The 21,321-nt window shown below is 40.6% G+C and overlaps 1 protein-coding gene across 3 annotated transcripts in view; it reads right to left on the bottom strand.

Annotated features, from left to right (window-relative positions):
- Positions 1 to 21,321, bottom strand: part of LOC126458470 (regulatory-associated protein of mTOR) — a 336,732-nt gene that overhangs the window by 285,913 nt on the left and 29,498 nt on the right. For all 3 annotated transcript variants that reach the window (XM_050095547.1, XM_050095548.1, XM_050095549.1), the window contains exon 3: positions 5,163 to 5,404. In XM_050095547.1, the coding sequence (XP_049951504.1) occupies positions 5,163 to 5,404 (242 nt within the window). The remainder of the gene's footprint in view (positions 1 to 5,162; positions 5,405 to 21,321) is intronic.

Here is a 21,321-nt window from a genome sequence, read left to right as displayed (position 1 = left end):
CAGCGTCCTAGGTGCTAATTACGGGAGACAGATTTTAGTTGTGGGGCTAGAGTGTGGACAGAAAATTGAAAATGGCCACAAAAATCGAGTACTGGAGAGGACTTCTGACTGTGGACAAGATACTACTTGAAACTATAGCAAACAAAGTTGAGACTCCTTTGGAATAACATGCTCTGAGGGAAATTTCTGACTTTCTAAAATATCTAAAATAGCATCTTGAAAGGAAGGATCACACTCAGTTAGCATAGAATCTGCCTTTTAAATGTCAACAAAGACTCTTGTAAGTTAACGTCTGGCAGTAACAAGTCTTATGATCTACTCCCAGTAGTTTTCCCTTAGAGATTTTAGTTGCATAGGCATTAGCTCATAATCTAAGGTACGTTTATGTGCCTTAGATCACAGTCCAATGCCTACGTAACTAAAATCAGCAAGGAAGTTAATACTGGCTTTGAAAGCCTGCACTGCATCCCCAGTAGTCAATTATTTTCGTGTAGTATGGGTCCACATCATCTATAATTTTTAAAGGACTTCATCTTACTAACAGCCGAAAGCGAGATCAAATCATTTAAAAAAAAAAAATCCTAGTAGCGTCAGCTATGGTTAGTAATCAGTGGTTTCTGAACCTAGAGTGGCTGGCTGACATCTCTGATTTCCAAGACCCAAACAACTTGACAGTTAACCAAATATTCGAAGGTCTTTTATTGCTGTTCATGAAGACTATATTATTCCAACTACTCAGGTACTACAAATATTTTTCAAGTTTCAAAACTTTTAATTCGAGTACTGGATTAATGCCCATCACACCAAATTTTATAAAAACTGATAGAATGGATTTCCTTGAATGCAGAGAAGGGGGTCCACTCAAACTTCAAAGGCTATCACAATGTTCAACAACAGACTTCAAAGGCATACAGAATCTGCACTGTATTGCTCAGAGTTCAACTCGGTAGATTAGATTTTGGCCTACTCTGCAAAGAAGATGAGAGCAGGCTTGAGAGGGATCTCTAAAATGTAAATCCTACAGTCCTCACCAAGCAATATCTGTTAGGAATGCAGAGCAGAACTCTACGGTGGAAGAGAACCACAATGTTATGTTGTGTTCAGAAAAAATACCTCTGATAAAAAGAGGCTCTTTATCACTTGAGTATTGGGGAAAGGAATGGAGAGAGGGAGCTCCATACTTCAGTGCAGAATGCACAGGATGGGGAAGTGGGAAGGGGAAGTTCCATTTCAACAACAAGAGAAATGGGACACACTGTGCTTCACAAGGCACAGTTATCTGTAAAGATTCAGACTGACATGAATAATGTAAGTGTTAATCTAATGAAAGACAGAACTTTCTTACAGAGAGAGAAAGAGTTGAACCAAAAAAAGATTGATACTGCTGCTCAAACAGTATTAAAATTTTATGATTCATTACTTATCTATGTGCAACCTCATCCCTCATCTATTGATGAGTGACTGCCTTTCCTAATTTCTGATTGTTGTTCAAAATTAACAGGTTCAACACTGGGACTATAACTTCTAAAGCATTAAAGTACTTCCCAACTAGCAGCAGGTGATTCAAATATGATATTTACTGAAAACATTGCAGTTACTTTGGGCTGCAAATTTGAGAATCAAAAACAAAAGAAAAGGTCCATAGTAATAGGTACACAAGAGCAGTACAATGCCATGGTAATCTCACTTGCATATGCTGTAGTAGTTGAAATTTATATGACAAGGATGTAATTTCATTCATCATAAACAATGTTTTCCAAAGCCTGTAACTGTGTCAGTAATGATTTAAATAATAAAATGCTACACCAGTTACATTTTTTTTATGCTTAACACAACATGTTTCAGAACTAAGGTTCATTTTAAAGGACTGTAGAGGTTTACATTAGCATAGGGTATTTGACTGTTTTCTGGAAGTTGTATTTTATGATTACTTATGTCATTTTATGCTCCTAAGGTGCTTTTCCCCCTCTTGAATTACAGTATTCTTTTACAAAAATGGAAACAAAATTCAAATAATTTAGAAGCCCACTAAAAGCTCTATTCAAGTCATGTGATGGATGTGACATCACTAACTAGCTTGCTGCTCCTACTGTCATAATGCTAATCCACAGTAATGTTGAGTTTTGTAATTTACGTTTCGGACAATAGGTTACAAATAGCATGTACTGCCATATCATACAAATATATCTATAAAAACTCCTGAAAAGTTGTTTTTGAGTATTCCAGAGAATGAAAAGATGTGTAAAATGTAGTTGCACTGTACTGAAAAATTGCCACCATGTTGATGCACAAGTTCACCAACTTAATTACAAATGTGTTGCACTGTGAAGTTAACATTAACTCACCTCCCAAATATGTTCTCTCGCTGTCACAACGAAATACAGCACCATTCAACAAAATTAAACTCCTAATGAAAACTGTTATTTTACCAAAGCACATGCAAATTATTCAGTACCTCAGTTGTTAGAGCAATAGATGGTCAAATGTTATAAGATGATGACCATAGATTGCTGGTCCAAATCTAACCCAAAAGCACATTTTAACTTATTTGTAAAATGACTTGACAGTCCTCTCATAAGAAAACCAAATCACAATTTCAAAACTTCACCACACTAATCAGAAACAGAATATTATTGTGTTTTCCTTGCTGTTTACACACACTTACTTTTTCAGTCACTGTTCACACACATCACTTTCAACAAGATATTTTCTAGTTTATGTGACCACACACTTTTTACTTTATTAGAAATAAGGTTTTTATCTTTTTACTGTCCAGCTAGGATCTTTATTGTTTAAAATTTTGCAGTTTCATCATTTCACATAAAGATGAAATAAGTATACTTCAGATGCTAACATTAATTTACACTCACAAATATCACAGCCCTTATGTTTGTGTCACCTGCATGTTGTACACACTTTATATCTCTCCATATAACCCATCGTCCTACAACTCTTTGTAATGGGGGCATATGGTGGCATCTTCACTACTAGCAATGCTTTCCAAAAAACTGAATTGTTTGTTCACAAAGTAAATGCATTTATCCTCTGTTGTCAATTTCTCAGACTAAGACTAATGTGCAGCTGTATATACTAAAGCCCACAATCGAAACAACTGCACAAACAGTTCTTGCTAACATTATTTTCATATTTTATATAAAACTTTTTAAAATATATGACCCTTCCTGGATTCAACATGTGATCTCTTGATCTGCTGTTGGATGCACTACCTGTTAGGCCCCCAAACACCTGCAGTGTGCAAGATCTCTGCTGAGCGTCTTCTAGAAAGGAAATCAGCATCAAGTTTAGCCAGGAATAATTTTATTGTGTTTTGGGCTGTAGCTCATGACTGATAGTTCACAGTCTAGTTATAATATAGGGACCCATTTGCTAAAGTTCTACAATTCCTCACTTTTGAGCAAGTTTAATGATGTTGCAGGGAGCAGGGAAAAGAATGTCCATCCTTGCACTTACTGCCGTTCTGAATGGGTGGAGATTAAAGGTATCAACTTTTGCAAGGCTTTCACAATCACTGTTCACAAAATTCCTTTCTACTGTTACTTAAAAGTTGTAATTCCATTTTCCATCACTAAACAGCCAAACTGCTTGCAGAAAAAGTATGTAAAAACCTCGTAACTTTGGCTAATGCTCCTAGAACATACACATAGCTTCATCTTATCCTAGTCTTATCACCAGAGCATCAGCCAATAACAGAGCATTTTCGATCACGTGATGAGATCTTGATATTTAATGGTTTTTAAGCTTTAATTACATAAAAGTAACAGGTATTTTAAGAGAATATTGATGGGAAATGCTGTTTAAATGTTATAATCAATAATGGTTGGATGGTTGGTTCTTGAAAATGGAAATAAATTCCTAAAACACACTGTGCTATGCACGAAAAACACAACTGGTGCAGCATTTCATCACTTAAATTAATAAAGATCTACATATATCTATGCATAAGATACACAAGTGGACTTGTAAAGCATATAATAATCTGAAATGTTTGTCATTCTGCTCCAGATACGTAAATACAAATTACAAGCTATAAAGAACACAAACCAAGAAACAGAAATTCTTCGAAGTCTTGACAGTAACCAAGTCAATAGCTTTAAAATTTAAATGATTTACAGCATTTAGAATCAAACAGTTCTTCCTCAAAAATAAGATAGTAATGAGAGAAAAGGAGTATGAGAACTCTCAGGAAGTAGCCATAGTCGATTTCAGTGACAGAAGCATTGACTGTGGGATAAATTTAGCAGCTGGGTTTATAGCAGAACTAAGTGCAGCTGTAGTGACTGATGCAACAGTTATGTTAACAGCAAAGTGGTAGAACTGTTAAGGGTGATACTTTGGCTCAAACATGCAGGATTCACCACAAAGCAGCAAGAGTGGTTATGCCACCACAGAGAGCAAAGTTTCTTCTTCTTATTTGTCTTCACTTAAAGAATACATCAGTACAGTCTGTTGCAAAACCTACAGTATTTGTTGCAACGGCTGCCCATTCGTCTCCTGTCTCATTCAAAATTTTTAGCTTTAGGGGTAATTTTGATCACCCATTTCTTCCAAACCAATTTCTAAACATGGTTTTTATTCTAAATTTACATGCTCTATGATGTTTCTCTGTTGGTTAATACCATAAACATAGTGTTCAAATTATTTCTTAGAAGAAAAATCAATGTTCACTGTAATGTATGTTAATATCATGACCATGATTCTGCAAAACAATCTGAAAACATTAAACACTGTAATTACTTCAACATCAGTTATTACAGTTGTCCATCATCTTTCAGAGTTATAGTAGTTCTAACTGCTACATTATTCCTTATTATGAGGTGGAAGGTCACTTGTAGAATCTTTTTTTATTATATGCGTCACCACTGTCTACCAACTCTGAATGTACTAAATGTGAATCTAAATTTTCATATTACGTTTTTAGGCACCTTTCATGGTATTTTTTAGTTACTTTCCTCCTTGTTTTTGTGTAATGGAAACCATTTTCTTTAAACATAGTCTAAAGTGCCCTGAAAATTACCAGCCAATATCATAAAAAATTCTCTAAGTAGAGAAATTACCCTTTTCGCCACCGTACAAAAAAAGGTAAAATTTATGCAACACAGTGATTCAATGGTGGAAAGAAAAAGAAATGACAGTATACTAACCCGATTGAAAACCCAGATTTCTCCATTTGAGGTAGGTTTGGGCACTCCATGTCCATTGTAATGGAAGAGAACACGCTCCTCTTTTGCATTTCGACGTAGTGAGGTACACAGCTTTTTCACTTCTTCTGCAGTAGGATCGAGGCTCTGCTTGTACCGTGCTCGAGGTTGCCAGCGCTCATACTGTTTCTGAAGATTTGACCCAATAGTTTCCAGGGCCTTCTGTGGGCTCATTGACAGAGGATCTGCACAAAATTAACATCTTTGAGGCAGAATATTTCAACAGCTGCACACTAAAATAATGTAACAATAAAATTTATAACTATTTTTCAACAGACAGGCAAACATATCTGCTGAAAAGCAAAAAGTTGTAAACAGCTGCAGTGATGGAATCAAAATATACCACTTATATGAAAAACTGCTGAAAATGTGTCATCATCAAAACCTGAGGTCTTTAGACATTTCCTTACATGACAATGGTAGTGTGCATGTAAGAAAGTGGGTGGCAGAGTGATGTGCCTTGGCAAGGAGCAGTGTATCATGTGACTCATGAGCAAATAGCATCACTCTGCCATATGTCTGTCTGTAGTATGTACTTCAGGATGCACATAGGACATTTAGTGTTGAATTTCCTGGTATTTTAGGTATCACAAAGGTGCTGAGACATTGCCATGTTTATTATAGGTGACATAAAGCAGACATGACAAGTATGAGTGTGTGCTCAAAAGTAATGCCTCCAAATTTTTCATCAAAAAAATAAAACAAATGTTATTAATGTTCAACATTTTTATTCTTCATGTCTACATATTTGCAGCCTCTGCTACTAGAAGATTCTGAATTGTAGTGCGTAATATGGTGTTGTGTAACATAACTATGTTGGTGCATGAGAAACAGTGTGCTGTAATAGAATTTCAAATTCGAAGAGTTCATCCACACTCTCTTCTTCAACATGACAATGCCAGACCACACACAAGCATTGCGCCATCTGCAACAATCTGCCACCTTGGGTTCACTGTCATGGATCATCCTCCATATAGTCCTGACTTCATCCCATTTGATTTTCATTCGTCCCATCCGTTTCCAAAACTTAAAGAGCAGCTTCGAGGACTTCACTGTGATACTGATGAAGGAATGGAAACAGAGGTGAGGATGTGGCTCCGTCAATGAAGTCAGTCATTCTACAGTGACGGTATCAACAAACTAGTCTTTCGTTAGAAGGAATGTGTTTGCTACCAGGGTATTGAGAAATAAATATGTAGACATGATGAAGAAAGCTGTCCTCCTCCTCCTCCAAGGACTAGGACTGTTCCAGTCAAGAGGAAGATGCCGCTAACAGTTCCTTTGTTACCCAATGTCTCTTTTGCTACTTACATTCATATCTGAAAGAACAGACACCATTGACAATGCACAGCTGTATGAAATATTTTCAAAAGTAATTCACTGACTGTGGCTTCCTTGACATCAGCTGTATTAGATATAGATTTACTACCTAATACTGACGACTATATAATGATGTAGACAGTGTGATATACAGAGGTTTGGGTCGGTCTGGGGCTGTGCACAGATAGCCAAAGCAGTTAAGGCAACTGCTGACACTAAGCAGGAAATCCGGATTCGAATCCCAGTCCAGCACAAATTTTCATATATCAATGTTAGGTAGTAAATCTATACCCAATAAGCCGATGTCAAGGAATTCACAGTCAAACACATTAATTTCAAAAGTATCTCTTTTACTAATCGGCCCTTGTGGTGAAACTACTAGTTGCATCTGTTTAGGTGCAGGAGTCACCTTTCTTTACTTTAGTTGATTCTACCATCAGTTTCAAAAATATTTTATTTTCTGGAAGGTATAAGACTTTAAAAAAATAAAGAAATGCATGTACAGTTTCTGCAAAAGTTTAACTCACAAAAAAGTCACCGTTAGGCTATTGTTACTTGCATGAACACAAAACATTTCAGATAATTGAATCCCACTTGTGGAATAAGATGTACACAATAAAACAAACAAACCATGGTAACTCTTCTCCTTAGGAGACGCCAAGTATGTGGGGCAGTAAATGAAAATGTTGTTTCAAGATTCCAGCATGATTCAGAAAACATGAAAAATGAAGCAAATTTTTTAAACAATAAAAATTTATTTATTCAAAGTGTAAGGCTTCCAGAACTAATCCCCCCCCAATATGCACATCTACAGCCTGAAAGACAAAACACAATATATTTCATTTATTTTTTATTCCCTTCTTTATCTGTCTATACACAATACGAATTTATGAATGTTGTTAACACACAAATCTCCACAAAACAGATGCATAAATGTATGCCATGTAGTTCTGTTGCACTAATAATATTAAATGTTTGTTTTGTTTTGCTTTAGGGTGCAAAGAACAACTGGGGTCATACGCACGCAAGTAAAAATTATAGAACTTGAGCACAGAGAGGAGTTAAACGACTATACATAAGTCCCAATGGACAGAACAGGAGACAGCTAAAAACAGGCAGGTGGAAAGGGGGCTAAAAAAACACCACACAGGAATGGAGGTCCAAAACTAAAAATTAAACGGCCTTCGCCAAATTGCTTCGACGGACAAAAAGTAAAACGTGGTCAACAGCCCGCGCATCATTCGCTAAAACGGCTGATAAATCAGACGGCAAACCCGAGCTGGAACATAAATTGTTAAAAAAAGGGCACTCCAGCAGGAAGTGGCGGACAGTTAAAACTTGGGTGCAAAGTGTACAAAGTGGTGGGGCAGTGCCACTTAGCAAATGACGATGGCTAAAAAGGCAGTGCCCAATATGCAGCAGAGTTAAAATAATCTCCTCCCGATGGGAGGGTTGAGAGGAGGTCGTCCAAGGCGCCGGGAGAGGCTTAATAAGCCGAAGCTTATTCCCATGAAGGGAGGACCATTGGCGATGCCAAAGGGACACCACCTCCTGACAAACGGCAATGGAGAGATCATTGGAGGGAATACAGTTACTCCAGGTACTCGCGGGCTGAGGTAAGATGACTGCAGCCTTGGCAGCAGCGTCAGCTTTCTCATTTCCTGGCAGACCGACATGACCAAGGACCCAAATAAACATGACACTGGCTCCACAATGAGTGAGTGAGTGACAGTTTTCCTGAAACCACTGCACTAAGGGATGAACAGTGAACAGCGCACATAGACTTTGGAAAGCACTCAGTGAGTCTGAGCAGAGGACACAATTGAAAAGCCTGTGTCACCGGATGTACACCGTGGCATGATAAAAGGCGAAGAACTCGGCTGTAAATACTGAGGAGTGTGCCGGAAGCTGATATCGAAAGACATGGGTGCCAATGACGAATGCATACCCAACCCCACAGTCAGTGCGAGAGCCATCAGTGTAGACAAAGGTACTATCGCCAAGTCCCATGCGAAGGTCATGAAATTGGACGTGATAGACTGAGGCTGGAGTAGTGTCCTTAGGAAGCAAATGAAGGCCAAGGTTAACATGGGCTGCTTCATGAAGCCAAGGTGGTGAAGGGTTCACACTCACTAGGAAAGTTGCAGGTAGTGTGAAGTTAAGCTGCTGTAGCAAGTGGCGAAAGCAGACTCCAGGAGGTAACAGAGAAGATGAACGAGCTCCATACTGATCATCAAAGGAATCATCAAAGAAGGAGGCATAGGAGGGGTGGCCACGCATGACAGACAAATGGCATGCATACCTGCTGAGTAGAAAGTCACAGTGGTAGGGCAGTGGCAGTTCAGCAGTTTCAGCATACAGACTCTCAACTGGGCTGGTGTAAAAGGCGCCCGTGGCCCTACGGATTCCGTGATGGTGGATAGTGTTGAGACGGCATAAGAGGGATGGCGTGCAGATGCATAAACAAAGCACCCGTAGTAGAGTTTCGAATGGATTGGGGACCGGTACAAATGGAGGAGGGTGGTTCGATCGGCACGCCAGGAAGTACCATTGAGGACACGTAGGAGATTGAGGGACCGCATACAATGGGCTGCCAGGTAAGACGCATGGGAAGACCAAGATAGTTTCCTATCGAGCATGAGCCCCAGGAATTTAGTAATTTCAATGAATGGAAGGGCAACATGCCCAAGATCTATAGAAGGTGGAAGAAACCATTTGTGTCGCCAGAAATTCATACAGACAGTTTTGTCAGGGGAAAAGTGAAAGGCACTGTCAATGCTCCAGGAGTAAAGAAGATCAAGACAGTGCTGAAGATGCTGCTCGGTGAGACAAGACTGTGGAGAGCTGCAATAGATGGAAAAATTGTAAACAAAAAGGGAGCCGGAGATGCCCAGTGGGAGACAGGCTATGACAGGGTTAATGGTGATAGCAAAAAGGACAACACTCAGGGCAGAACTCTGAGGCACACAGTTTTCCTGGATAAAGGTGTCCGACAAGGTAGAACTCACATGCACCTTGAAAATTCGGATCTAGTAAAAATGTCTGAAGGGAACAGGGCAGGCGGCCACAGAAGCCCCATGTGTAAAGAGTATGGAGGATACCAGTTCTCCAGCAGGTGTCGTAGGCCTTCGCCATAACGAAAAACACAGCCACAGTCTGTGATTTCCACAGAAAGCCTTTCATGACATGGATAGACACAGTAACAAGATGGTCAACTGCAGAACGCCGTGCTCAAAATCCAAACTGTGCATTCGTCAGTAAAATGTGAGACTCGAGCCACCATACCAGCTGGGCATGAATCATATGTTCCATCACCTTGCAAATGCAACTGGTAAGAGAGATAGGGCAGTAGCTAGAAGTAAGTCCTTGCCAGGCTTAGGTATGGGTCTGATGGTGGCTTCACGCCAGCATCCGGAAAATGTGCCCTCTGCCCATATGTGATTGTATGTGTTTAGCACAAAGTGCTTGTATGCAAGAGAAAGGTGCTGCAACATCTGAATGCTGATGGTGTCCGGCCCTGGGGCAGAGGATCAGGATGAACTGAGAGCATGATTGAGCTCCCTCCTAGTAAAAGCAGCATTGTAGAACTGAGCCTCCCCTGCTCGTTTCTGATGGAGGGAGGCAGGGTGATAGTGCGAAGAGCTCAAAAACTTTCACAAAATGGTGGCCCAAGGTGTTGGAGATAGCAATAGAGTCCACGATAACATCGTCTGCTAGTATCAGGCAGGGAATTGGGGAATGGATCTTGGTCCCAGAGAACCGTCGGAGGTTGGCCCACAAGACAGAGGATGGGGTGGAACTGTTAAAAGAACTAGTGAAGGAAAGCCATCTAGCTCGTTTGCTTTCCTGAAGAACACGACAGCACTTTGCATGCATCTGTTTATAATGAATGCAGTTTGCTATCGTAGGATGACAGTTGAAAGCGCAGAGAGCACATCTCCATGCGCGAATTGCATCGCGGCATGCCTCAGTCCACCAAGGGACTGGAAAACGATGTGGTAAAGAGGAAGTGCGAGGAATGGAATGTTCTGCAAAAGTAAGGATAACGCTGGTGAGATAGTCCACCTGGTCATCACAACTGGGGCAATCTTGCTATGCGAAGGCCACCAGGAAGGAGTAAAGCTGCCAGTCAGCCTTAGTAAGTTGCCATTTGGGTGTGCATGCAGGATGGGGTAGGAGGCAGCAAACGGAGAGCACACGGGAAATGGTCGCTCAAGTAGGTGTCACAAAGAATGGACCACTCAAGATGATTTGCAAGCTGGGCAGTGCAAATAGTCCAAATGGGAAAAGGTGTGCAAGGAGTCGGAAAGGAAAGTGGATGCGTCAGCATTAAGGCAGAAGAGGTTAAGTTGATTCAGAAGGTCAGCCAAGAGGGCGCCTCTCTGACAGGTCCTGGGTGAACCCCAGAGGGGATGATGCTAATTAAAGTCACCGAGTAGCAAAGATGGGGGAGGTAGCTGCCCAATAAGGTGAAGAAAGTCTGCCCTAGTGACATCAAAGGATGGCGGTACATAAATGGTACCGAGGGAGAAAGTCAGGGGAAGGAAAAGGTGAACTGCAGCAGCTTGAAGATGGGTAGTCAGGAAGATGGGTTGACTATGAATGTCATCCTGTATGAGCAGCATGACGCCTCCATGAGATGGAATGCTGACCTCAGGGGGAAGGTCAAAACGAATCGGTAAGTACTGTGAAAACTCAAAGCGGTCATGAGGGTGCAATTTCGTTTCCTGAAGGCAAAGTACAAGGGGATGCTGCAATGCTAAAAGCAGCCATAAATCCACATTGTAGGACCGAAGGCGGTGAACATTCCATTGGTGGACAGTCATGAGGAGGAAGAAATGGAGGGGTGTCAACTCAGGGGCCGCCGAGTGACAGCTGGTGTAGAGTCACTACTACAGGGCACAGGAGCAGAAGGATCCTGCTCCATGGGGTCCACACAATCATCGGCTTGCTTGTGTGATCGGTCTGTAAAGTTCAGCACTGAAAAACGGTTGGTGGTGCGCACCAGTGAGACAGAGACCAGCCGGGCTAAGATACCACGTGGTGACACTGTCGAACAGGATCTTTGAGTTGGTGAAGGTGAAGACTGTTTGCCTTTAACAGACTACTTCGAGCCTTTCCTGGTAGAGGAAGACTCGGGTGTTGTTTGGCTGGAGGAAGTCTTCACAGGAGTGCTCCTCCTGTCCTATCCTGCCTAATGGTTGCGTAGTTGGTGGCTTCGCCCCTTGAAGTGAGAGTTTGACAGTTTGTTGCACAGCGGGACAGGGGGATGGTGATGCTACCTTGACACTGGGCGATTTCACAACCTCAGAGCCAAATTTGAGGTCACATGTCTGCGTGGCCATGTCCTTTATGGAGTGAGGGGTAACAAGAACAGAACTACAGGTGCCAGATGGGAGAACATAGGGTTTGCGACTAGCCAGTAACTTGTGAGCTACTGGGTAAGGCACTTTTTCCTTTACCCGAATCTCTTGGACAGCCTGCTCATCTAGATACATGGGACAATCCCGAGAGGAGGTGGCATGGCCGCCATTGCAGTTGATACAGTCAGGAGAAGGAGGCGAACAATCACCCTCATGTGCATCCCTGTAACAGGTTATACATTTGGCTGGGTGTCGACAAGATGTTAAGTTATGTAAGTGTGGTTACGACAATGACACTGGTAGCTGCGCATCGGGTTCAGAATGTATGGTCAAACTGTGATAATTTCGTAGCCTGCTTTGAGCTTGGACAGCAGCACCACCCTATCAAAGGTGAGGAAAAGAGTGCGGGTGGGCACTAAGGGGGAATCCACCTTTTTCATTACATGATGGATGGCAATGACACCCTGATCACAGAGTTAAGACTGTATTTTGGCCTCAGTTAGACTGTCAAGCAGCCTGGTGTAAATTACACCATGGGAAGAATTCAAAGTTCTGTCGCCCTCGACACGAACAGGGTAGCCGTGGAAAAGTGAGGCAGCAAGCAGTAGTTGTGTTCGAGAATCAGAATCTGTCTCCAAAAGCAAAGTGCCATTCCGTAAATGAGAGCAGGATTTCACAGGGATGAGAGCAGGATTTCACAGGGCCAGCAATTGCATCAACACCTTTCTGAATAATTAACGGATTGACAGTGGCGAAGGACTGACCATATACAGTACGTGAGACCAAAAGGAACCGTAGGGCAGTGAGAAGAGCCTTCAAATCAATAGCCTCATTATGTTTACGTTTTATAGACCTTGAGTGGGAAGATGACTGACTCATCGTGAGGAAATCCCCTATGATTGCCAGCATCTCCGATGGCGCGCACCTTCCAACTGGGGGCCCCTTTACAAGGGGGGTGCACCCGCCTTAGGTGACTGTTTCCACTTCCCGAATACCTGACAGAGGGACCAATCGGCAATTTGGGAATGTTACAGCTCAGGCAATCACCTCTCCCTGGGCCTGGCCTGTACCAGGGGGTACATGCGAACCCTACCTGTCAAGCTGCAGCTAGGAACTACGCGTTACCCAGTCACCTGTTATGCGTCAGATGTGAGTCACCCTTCAGGAGTGCACAGGGAGGAAGAAGAAAAAAAGAGGATCCTCAAATGCCGAAGCGGAGGAACAAGAGGAGAATGGAAACAAAGAAAGGAAAAGGGAGCGAAAAACAAAGGTGAGACCAGTCACACATCAGCGACAGAATGCAGAACATTCCCAACAATATCCCAGACAAGTTCCCAAAGGGAGCGGGAAAAGAAGAGCAAGAGGAGAGACATGCAGCACGGAAGGGAAAAAATGCTGCAAAGGTTGGGGCCCCGTGGTAGCCAAGCACGAATCCACCAAAGAGTGGCAAGTTACCTGGTGGGATATTAAATGTTGGTTACACCACAAAAAGTATTAAGTTATGCAGAAATGACCACTAGATAAACAAAACTGGCAATCACCAACAGATATCCACTCATGAAATTCCATACTTAATAATAATTTCCTTTTGGTGCTGCTTTTATTTTGTGGAGAAAGTATGAGATCTTCACAAGAACAGCTGATAAGCTGCCTATAAGTCACACATAACAACAGCAAACAACCACATTCTCTAGTTGCCAAGGCCTTGGCAACCAAGGGAATATGGTCATGTGGGTGTGAGTTGCATGACAGTGTTGTGCCTATATGCAGCTCAGCACCTCTGCTATATGGTGTATAGTAACTATCCTTTTCATAATACTGTTATCGTAAAAAGTAACATTGTTAACTGCAAAACACTAATAAAACACTTTGTAAAGAAATAAGCCAAAGCACCCTGATACATCTGCAAGAAACTGAATGCCTTCCCTCTAATTTCATGATGTTTTAATTTATTTTGCAACGTACTACAGTCACCATATTCAAAACCCTTTATATCAAAACAGAAGATACTCGACTGTTGCTGTGTTTTATCAATACCTTCTTGTACGAGAAATAGTGTCTGGTCAACTGAATAGCCATTTCTAAAATAGCAATGTGAATATGTCCAACCACTGTGCTCACAGAAATAGACAATTCCTCCATTACAAATAGCCTTTTCAATGCTGTGTGCCTGTGGGTAACAAGTACTTTTTTCCTGAAGAAGTTTATCTGGGCAAACACTGATGAAAAGTTATGACACACAAATAACTTAAGTATACCGCAAACATGGGCTGAACAAATACACTGCTCAAAAATAATTAGGGAACAAGTGTATCAACATCCAGTATGTAAACTCTATTTTGATACAGACAGTACCTGTGGTCTTACTGCATAGCAAAAGAGGTGCACTTTCAATGTATGCAACAAATAAAGTAATTCACCATCTATTGACTGTTTTATGCATTACAGTATCATTGATACCTCAAAAGGAACTGTGTACTGGTGTCCCTTTGTTCTCTAATGAGGTACACAGGAGACAGTTGTCATTTGTACTCACTGTGTTCAGTCAAGCACATGCAATGCGGCATCTTAACGCAGTGCAAGTTGCAGGGCAGTCTGATCCACGAAGGATGGACTATCCATTGTGTTGCTCCAGATGCCAGCATCTCTCCATCTGTCATCCATAGGTTGCTAGCAAGCTAAGGGAGACAAGTCAGTACACAAGGTGAGTTGGATAAGGTCAAGGATGTATTACAACCACTTGTGAAGACCCATATCTGGCCATCTGTGCATTGCAGCACTGTATAGTTACCATCAGAGCACTGCAAGATGATCTCTGAAAGGCCACTGGAGCTGCTGCGTCCAACCAGACTGTACAGAACAGGTTATGAGAAAGGACCTTATGACCCATAAATCATGTCTGAGTGCCTCACTTGACATGGCAACAACCTGCAATTTGCATTCAGTTCTGTCATTCACACATCAAGTGGCAACTTTGTCACTGGTGAAACGTGTTATTCACAGACATTCCAGATTTCCTCTGATGCAAAGTGATGGCCATGTACGTGTGTGAAGACACCTTGTCGAGTGTTACATGTCAAACGGTGTCCAGGAAATTGCCAGATTCAGCCAAGGTTGTGTGATGGTGAGAGGAGGCATCAGTGTTGGCAGCCATACTGATCTTGTTGTTGCCCATAATCGCCTTACTGTCAGGCAGTACATTGAACATATCCTGCTGGAAAATGTTGTGGCTGTTGCATATGGTAGTGGCCCTGAATTTCTTCTCATCCACAATAATGCCAGGGCCCATGTTACACACATCGCCAGTGATGTCTTGCAAAATCTGGATATTGAAGTAATGGCAGGCCAGCAGTAAGTTCTGATATAAACCTCATCAAGCACGTGTGGGACATGCTTGACAGAGACATGTTCATGGTTGTCCTATTCCACCACAGACTCTTCAAAAACTCTCAAGGCACTCATTGAAGAATGGAAATGGATAACACAGGGTGGCCTCTGTAGACTTGCACTGAGCATGCCAGGAAGCAGTCAGGCATTGATAAATGCCCAAGGAAGGCATACATGTTATTGAAGCTCTCAGAGTCCAATGAAAATCATCAAGAATGAGGGGTGAAAGATTGTTTCCACTTTGTTTTTGTACACTTGTTGGACAGTTCAGTACTTGTTATGTAAGTGAACAAGGATGTAATAATGTTTTGTAGTGAACTTAATTTGTAAAAGGCAAAAGTATAACTTCGTAACACATCCAGCCCTCAATTATTCCTCAGCAGAGTGTGGCAGACACCTAAAGTCACGTTTCCCTAATTCTTTTGAGCAGTATACAATCATAAGTACATGAATTCTTACACTTCATACACTTTATTATTGCCTCAATTTCCTTTATATTAATGTTAAATAGATCCATTAGCTCTTATTGTCTTGAAAAAGTGTTCTATAAGAAATCTATGTAACTGGAGTTGTGGAAGATGCTTTGATACAATCTACCCACAATAGTCACTAGAGATTTTCCATGTATAAAATGCCAACTTCATATGAAGAATAGTTTTGCTCATACAGCTTTTTGAAAGAACTTCTGTTGTATGTGTTTTGTTCACATAAAACACCTAGCCAACCTTGGATGACTTAGCATCAATGGAAACTGAACGTTTCTGAAGGTTCACGACAAAGCTGCTTTCTCATTTTCAACAGTGAGGAAATTGGCAGTTGAATTTAATTAAGGTCCCATTTTATTTTAAAGAAGTAATTCACAAAGGTGCATCATATGGTACTGGATCATCACCAATTAAAGTTGTATAAAACTCAACAGCTATCTGGAAGATAAAGTACTTGAGGGTTAAGTACCAGACAGTGAACAAAATGGATCTCACACTGGTTGAATGTTAACCAAACTCAAATCCAAAAATAAATCTCTCATAAATGCTCAGAGCATCTTAAAAAGAAGCCAGCTGATTTTGTAATCTGAACTGTAACCAGGTGTGAGACAGGTGTCCAGTACTTCATGCCACGAATGAAATAGCAATGAAAGCTGTCAGTCAAAGTAGACAGTTGAGCCAGCTTACGAATGAAGTACTTTCTTACATACCTGAGTACCTCTGTAACTATGAAGTCTTTACCCAATGCCATATGGTTCTTCATCCAAATTATTATTCTCCTGATTTCATCCTTATTAGGTAGTTCCGAATCAATTATCTTCTTTATGGAACTGTTGCAATCAATGGAAATAATTTGCTAATTGTTGGTAATTTTGTCCACTGCTATTGAGACTTATCTTATGCCCATAAATAACAAAGTCAATGGGTAACATTTGAGTAATGTTTAGACATTTGAGGTAGCTACATACGCTGAATTTGTAAACTTCACTTTTTTCTTTACGTATGAGTGCCAAAGTTTATTCAGTTATCACATATATTTTTGGATGCTGATTTTGTTTGTACTCTCAATGAGTTGAGTTCCATCCATTCTAAGCTTCAGTTTTTCTCTATAATGCTTCCTGACAGACTTCATCCCATCACAATTCATTTTTTCATACTTGATGTTTGTTCTGCTGCTTGTTGTATCAGTGTTGTTATGGCTGCTGATCAGTGCAACCTGTTTTTGTATTCGTTTGAGACTTATTGGTTGAATAATAAACCATGTATTCCATATTTCAGGGTTTCCTTCCTATCAATTTTCTTGCTACTCACTGATGGATGCTTCTTTTTAAATCATATCTAGTAGTGGTCACATTCAAAGTTGGTCTCATATATCATGAGTCTCCATGGAATTATTGTAGCCACTGAGGGCATTAATAATCTGGAATCCACATAATGAATTCTTTGCTAATGTCCACAGGGTGAACCTTAACTCCAGAGCATTCATGAGTATTTCCTGATTACTTTGGAACAAGGGACTCATTGTCTTCAGTGGCTCATTACAAAGTAATAGTACAATTACGTTTTTTTGTCTTTTACCTCTGTTTCTGTGAAAATATCTTACAATGGTGAAAAAGCCTCTAATACACAATCACCAAAACAAAGAATGCAAAACAAAGTAGTAGTTCAATAAACTTCAGATATATACAAAATTAGTGCACTGCATAGGGTACATCCATGCATAGCGTTATTGAGCTGGCCTTCCATTGCACTCAATGAATCCAGACATAAGGTGTATAATGGACAACTCACGATCAGTAAACCTATCCACAGCTCTGTGTTACACTGTTAGCATACAAATGAACTTTTAAAACAAACAAGCCTGAGACTGAATCATGAACGCTGAGGACAAAGAGAAAAAGAGTGTGCATTACTATTATCAAAAGCAAATTCTGCGAGTGGATAAAAGAAGTTTGTTTCCAAACAAGTTGACATTTGGCTGTTGTGCAGAAATTTTCGGTTCAAAAGAGATAAAAAGATAAGTGGGGGTAAGAAATCAAACAAAATGCAACTACTCTATAACGAGCTACTGAAAACCATGGGTCCATTGTAACAAATCACTCAGGAAATATCCCTGGAAAACATCCAAAATTTTGACGGTGGAATTTGGATTCATCCTGTAACTTTTTTAACATGGTTATCACAACGGTTGTTTCAACTTCTCAGAACTTTCTACCTCAGAATATTTATGTTTGTCCTAAAGTGTGTAAACAATCTTGTTGATTTTCATAACAACAGCAATAACAATAGCAACTAAAACTAAGTAGCATACAATACAGAATGTTTCACTTCATTGAATCATAAGCTACTTCTCAGTGTTGTAGTGTTCTTTACTTTTGTTAAAGATGTGGTGTCACCGCCAGACACCACACTTGCTAGGTGGTAGCCTTTAAATCGGCCACGGTCCGTTAGTATACGTCGGACCCGCGTGTCGCCACTATCAGTGATTGCAGACCGAGCGCCGCCACACGGCAGGTCTAGAGAGACTTCCTAGCACTCGCCCCAGTTGTACAGCCGACTTTGCTAGCAATGGTTCACCGCCTTCTTACGTTCTCATTTGCTGAGACGATAGTTTAGCATAGCCTTCAGGTACGTCATTTGCTACGACCTAACAAGGCGCCATATTCAGTTACTATTGATATTGTGAATCATGTACCGTCAAGAGCGACGTTCATCATTAATGGATTAAAGTTAAGTATTCCACCAGCTACGTCCGTTTTTCTAAATTCTAATTTCCTTGTCCTGTTCCAGACCTCATGCCAGCCTGCGTGAGCTAAAACGTGTGCCTTTCGGCCTCCTCTAGTAAAACGGTGTTGGCTCTCCTGCCAACCACAACAAAAGATATGGTAAAGAAAAGTGTTTTTTGATGAGAAGCATTTTTTCCCTTCTGTAGGGACAGCCATTGTGTATTAAACCAGGACCTAAAAACAACGGAGAGGCTTCATCCCGCCGTAGTCCTCAGTGGTTCACAACCCCACAACAGTCCTCCCACCCCACTGCCGCCCCACACTGAACCCAGGGTTATTGTGCGGTTCAGACCCCAGTGGACTCCCCCTCCCTGGGAGCGTCTCATACCAGATGAGTGTAACCTCAAGTGTTTGTGTGGTAGTGTAATTACGGTGTTCACAAGGGACAGCCATACTCTAATCTGCGTCACTCAAAAGTGATTTTATGTAATAAATTTCTGTTCCCCTAAAGTGATTCATAAATATATACATAATTATTTTTCCTAAGCAGATGACAAATGCGTGCTGCTTTGGATGTAGTCATCAGATTCAAAATAGCAACAATGAATTTGCCACAGCTATATATGTTTTAACCCTCGGGAGAGCCTGTAACTCCTAGAGGGCGCGTCCCCAGGTGGCGGATCGGGGAACGCCTCCCAGATATGGGTGGTAGGAGGGAAATCAAATACCTCCCGCGGACCAACAGGCCGGGCAGAGCAAGTTCGTTAGCTGAAGTGAAAGCAACTGCTCTAGGGGTAGGCATCCCCGAAATCAAGACCCTGGTCCTCCAGGTTGGGGGTTGTGCTTAGGGCCAGCGACCCTATCACAGGATCCTGTAGGAGAAAATGGATTGCTACGAATCAGAATGACAAGAATGCTGGGCCACCAAACTTGATGACGAACTTGCAAAATTTAAAGGTTATGAATATGGGAACATGGAATGTATTAAGTCTCTATAGATCAGGATCACTGATAAATGTCATACAGGAACTTGAAAGGTATAAAATGGATTTAGTTGCAGTACAAGAAACCAGATGGACGGGTAATGGAAGTATAAACAAAAATAAGTATACAATAATGTATGGGGGAAATGATACACAAATACATGCACTAGGGACAGGATTTATAATAAACAACAAATTGTTACCTTTTATTAGGAAATTTGAGGCAGTGAATGAAAGGATATCTCACATTACGATTCAATGCAAATATAAGACTTTAAATGTTATAAATTGCCATGCTCCAACAGAGGATAAAGAGGACAATATTAAAGAAGAATTTTACAACAAATTGGAACAGGTATATGATACATTCTCGAAAAATTCAATTAAAATAATTCTAGGAGATTTCAATGCCAAGTTAGGACATGAAAATCATTATAAACCTACAATTGGACCTCATAGTCTACATCAGCAGAGTAATGAAAACGGAACAAAACTTATTAGCTTTGCCACTTCCAAAAACATGTTGATCAAAAGTACATATTTTGCACATAAAGATATACATAAACAAACATGGGCTTCAAGAGATGGCATCACAAAAAATCAAATTGATCATGTATTAATCGAAAAACAACATCATAAATGCATACATGATATCAGAAGTCAAAGGGGAGCAGACTGTGATTCGGATCACTTTCTTGTAAAAGCCAAGTTCAAGATCTCACTCTCAAGACATAAATGGTCTAAATTAAATGGTGTTCCTAGGTTTAATACAATGAAACTGAAAAACCCAAACATTCTCAACCAGTACATTAGAGAATTAGAAACACACAAACCTGAAGTGGAAAGTAAAATTAACAATGATGATACTAATCAAGCCTGGAACGCTCTGAAAGAAAATATCACACGAGCAACTACCTCAGTTTTGGGACATTTTACTACAACTAAGAACCCCTGGTTTGATGCCGAGTGCTCGAACGCTATCGAAGATAGAAAATTAGCAAGGGAAAAATTCCTACAAAAACCAATAACACAAAACAAACTTATTTTTGAAGAGAAACAGAAACTTGCCAGGAAACTCATTAGGAAAAAGAAAAGGGATTTTATGAATTACAAATTAAAAAGAGCTGAGAATGACCGTACCACAGACTCCAGAGGATTTTTCAAGAGCATAAATATGTTTAAAAGTGGGAATATAAAAAATTATGGACAGTTCATAACAGACCCAGATGGCTCCTTGCTAACAGAAAGAAGTGACATTGCTAACAGATGGAAGGAATATTTTAATGAGTTACTAAATGCTCCAACTATAAGCGTCTCTCAGGAAGATGACAATGAATATCTTACTGCTGACCCATCGGACGAAGAGCCCAGCTTAGCAGAAATTAAAGAAAGCATCAAGAAGCTGAAGAGACATAAAGCTCCTGGAAGTGATGGTATAGACACAGATATATGGAAGCTCAGTAAATTTCCTTTTGTAAACTGCTTACACAAAATCATCACCAACATCTGGAAGCAGGAACAGGTCCCACATGATTGGAAAGAAGTAGTTGTGTGCCCTATATACAAGAAGGGGGACCCAACAAATTGTTCAAACTACAGAGGAATTGCGTTACTAAACACAACATATAAAATTCTGACAAATATACTGTTAGCAAGGATAAGCCCTTACGTTGAAGACTCCCTAGATGATGCCCAATGTGGATTTAGACCTAACAGATCGACTATTGACAATATATATGTCCTAAGGATGTTGGGTGAAAAGAAATATGAATTCAATCAAAATGTACATATGCTTTTCATTGATTTTAAAAAAGCTTTTGACAGTATCAACAGGGAAT

The sequence above is a fragment of the Schistocerca serialis genome, chromosome 2, assembly GCF_023864345.2.
Source record: "Schistocerca serialis cubense isolate TAMUIC-IGC-003099 chromosome 2, iqSchSeri2.2, whole genome shotgun sequence".
Taxonomy (NCBI): domain Eukaryota; kingdom Metazoa; phylum Arthropoda; class Insecta; order Orthoptera; family Acrididae; genus Schistocerca; species Schistocerca serialis.
The sequence above is the reverse complement of the archived record's forward strand: the minus strand, read 5'-3'. Positions and strand labels throughout refer to the sequence as shown.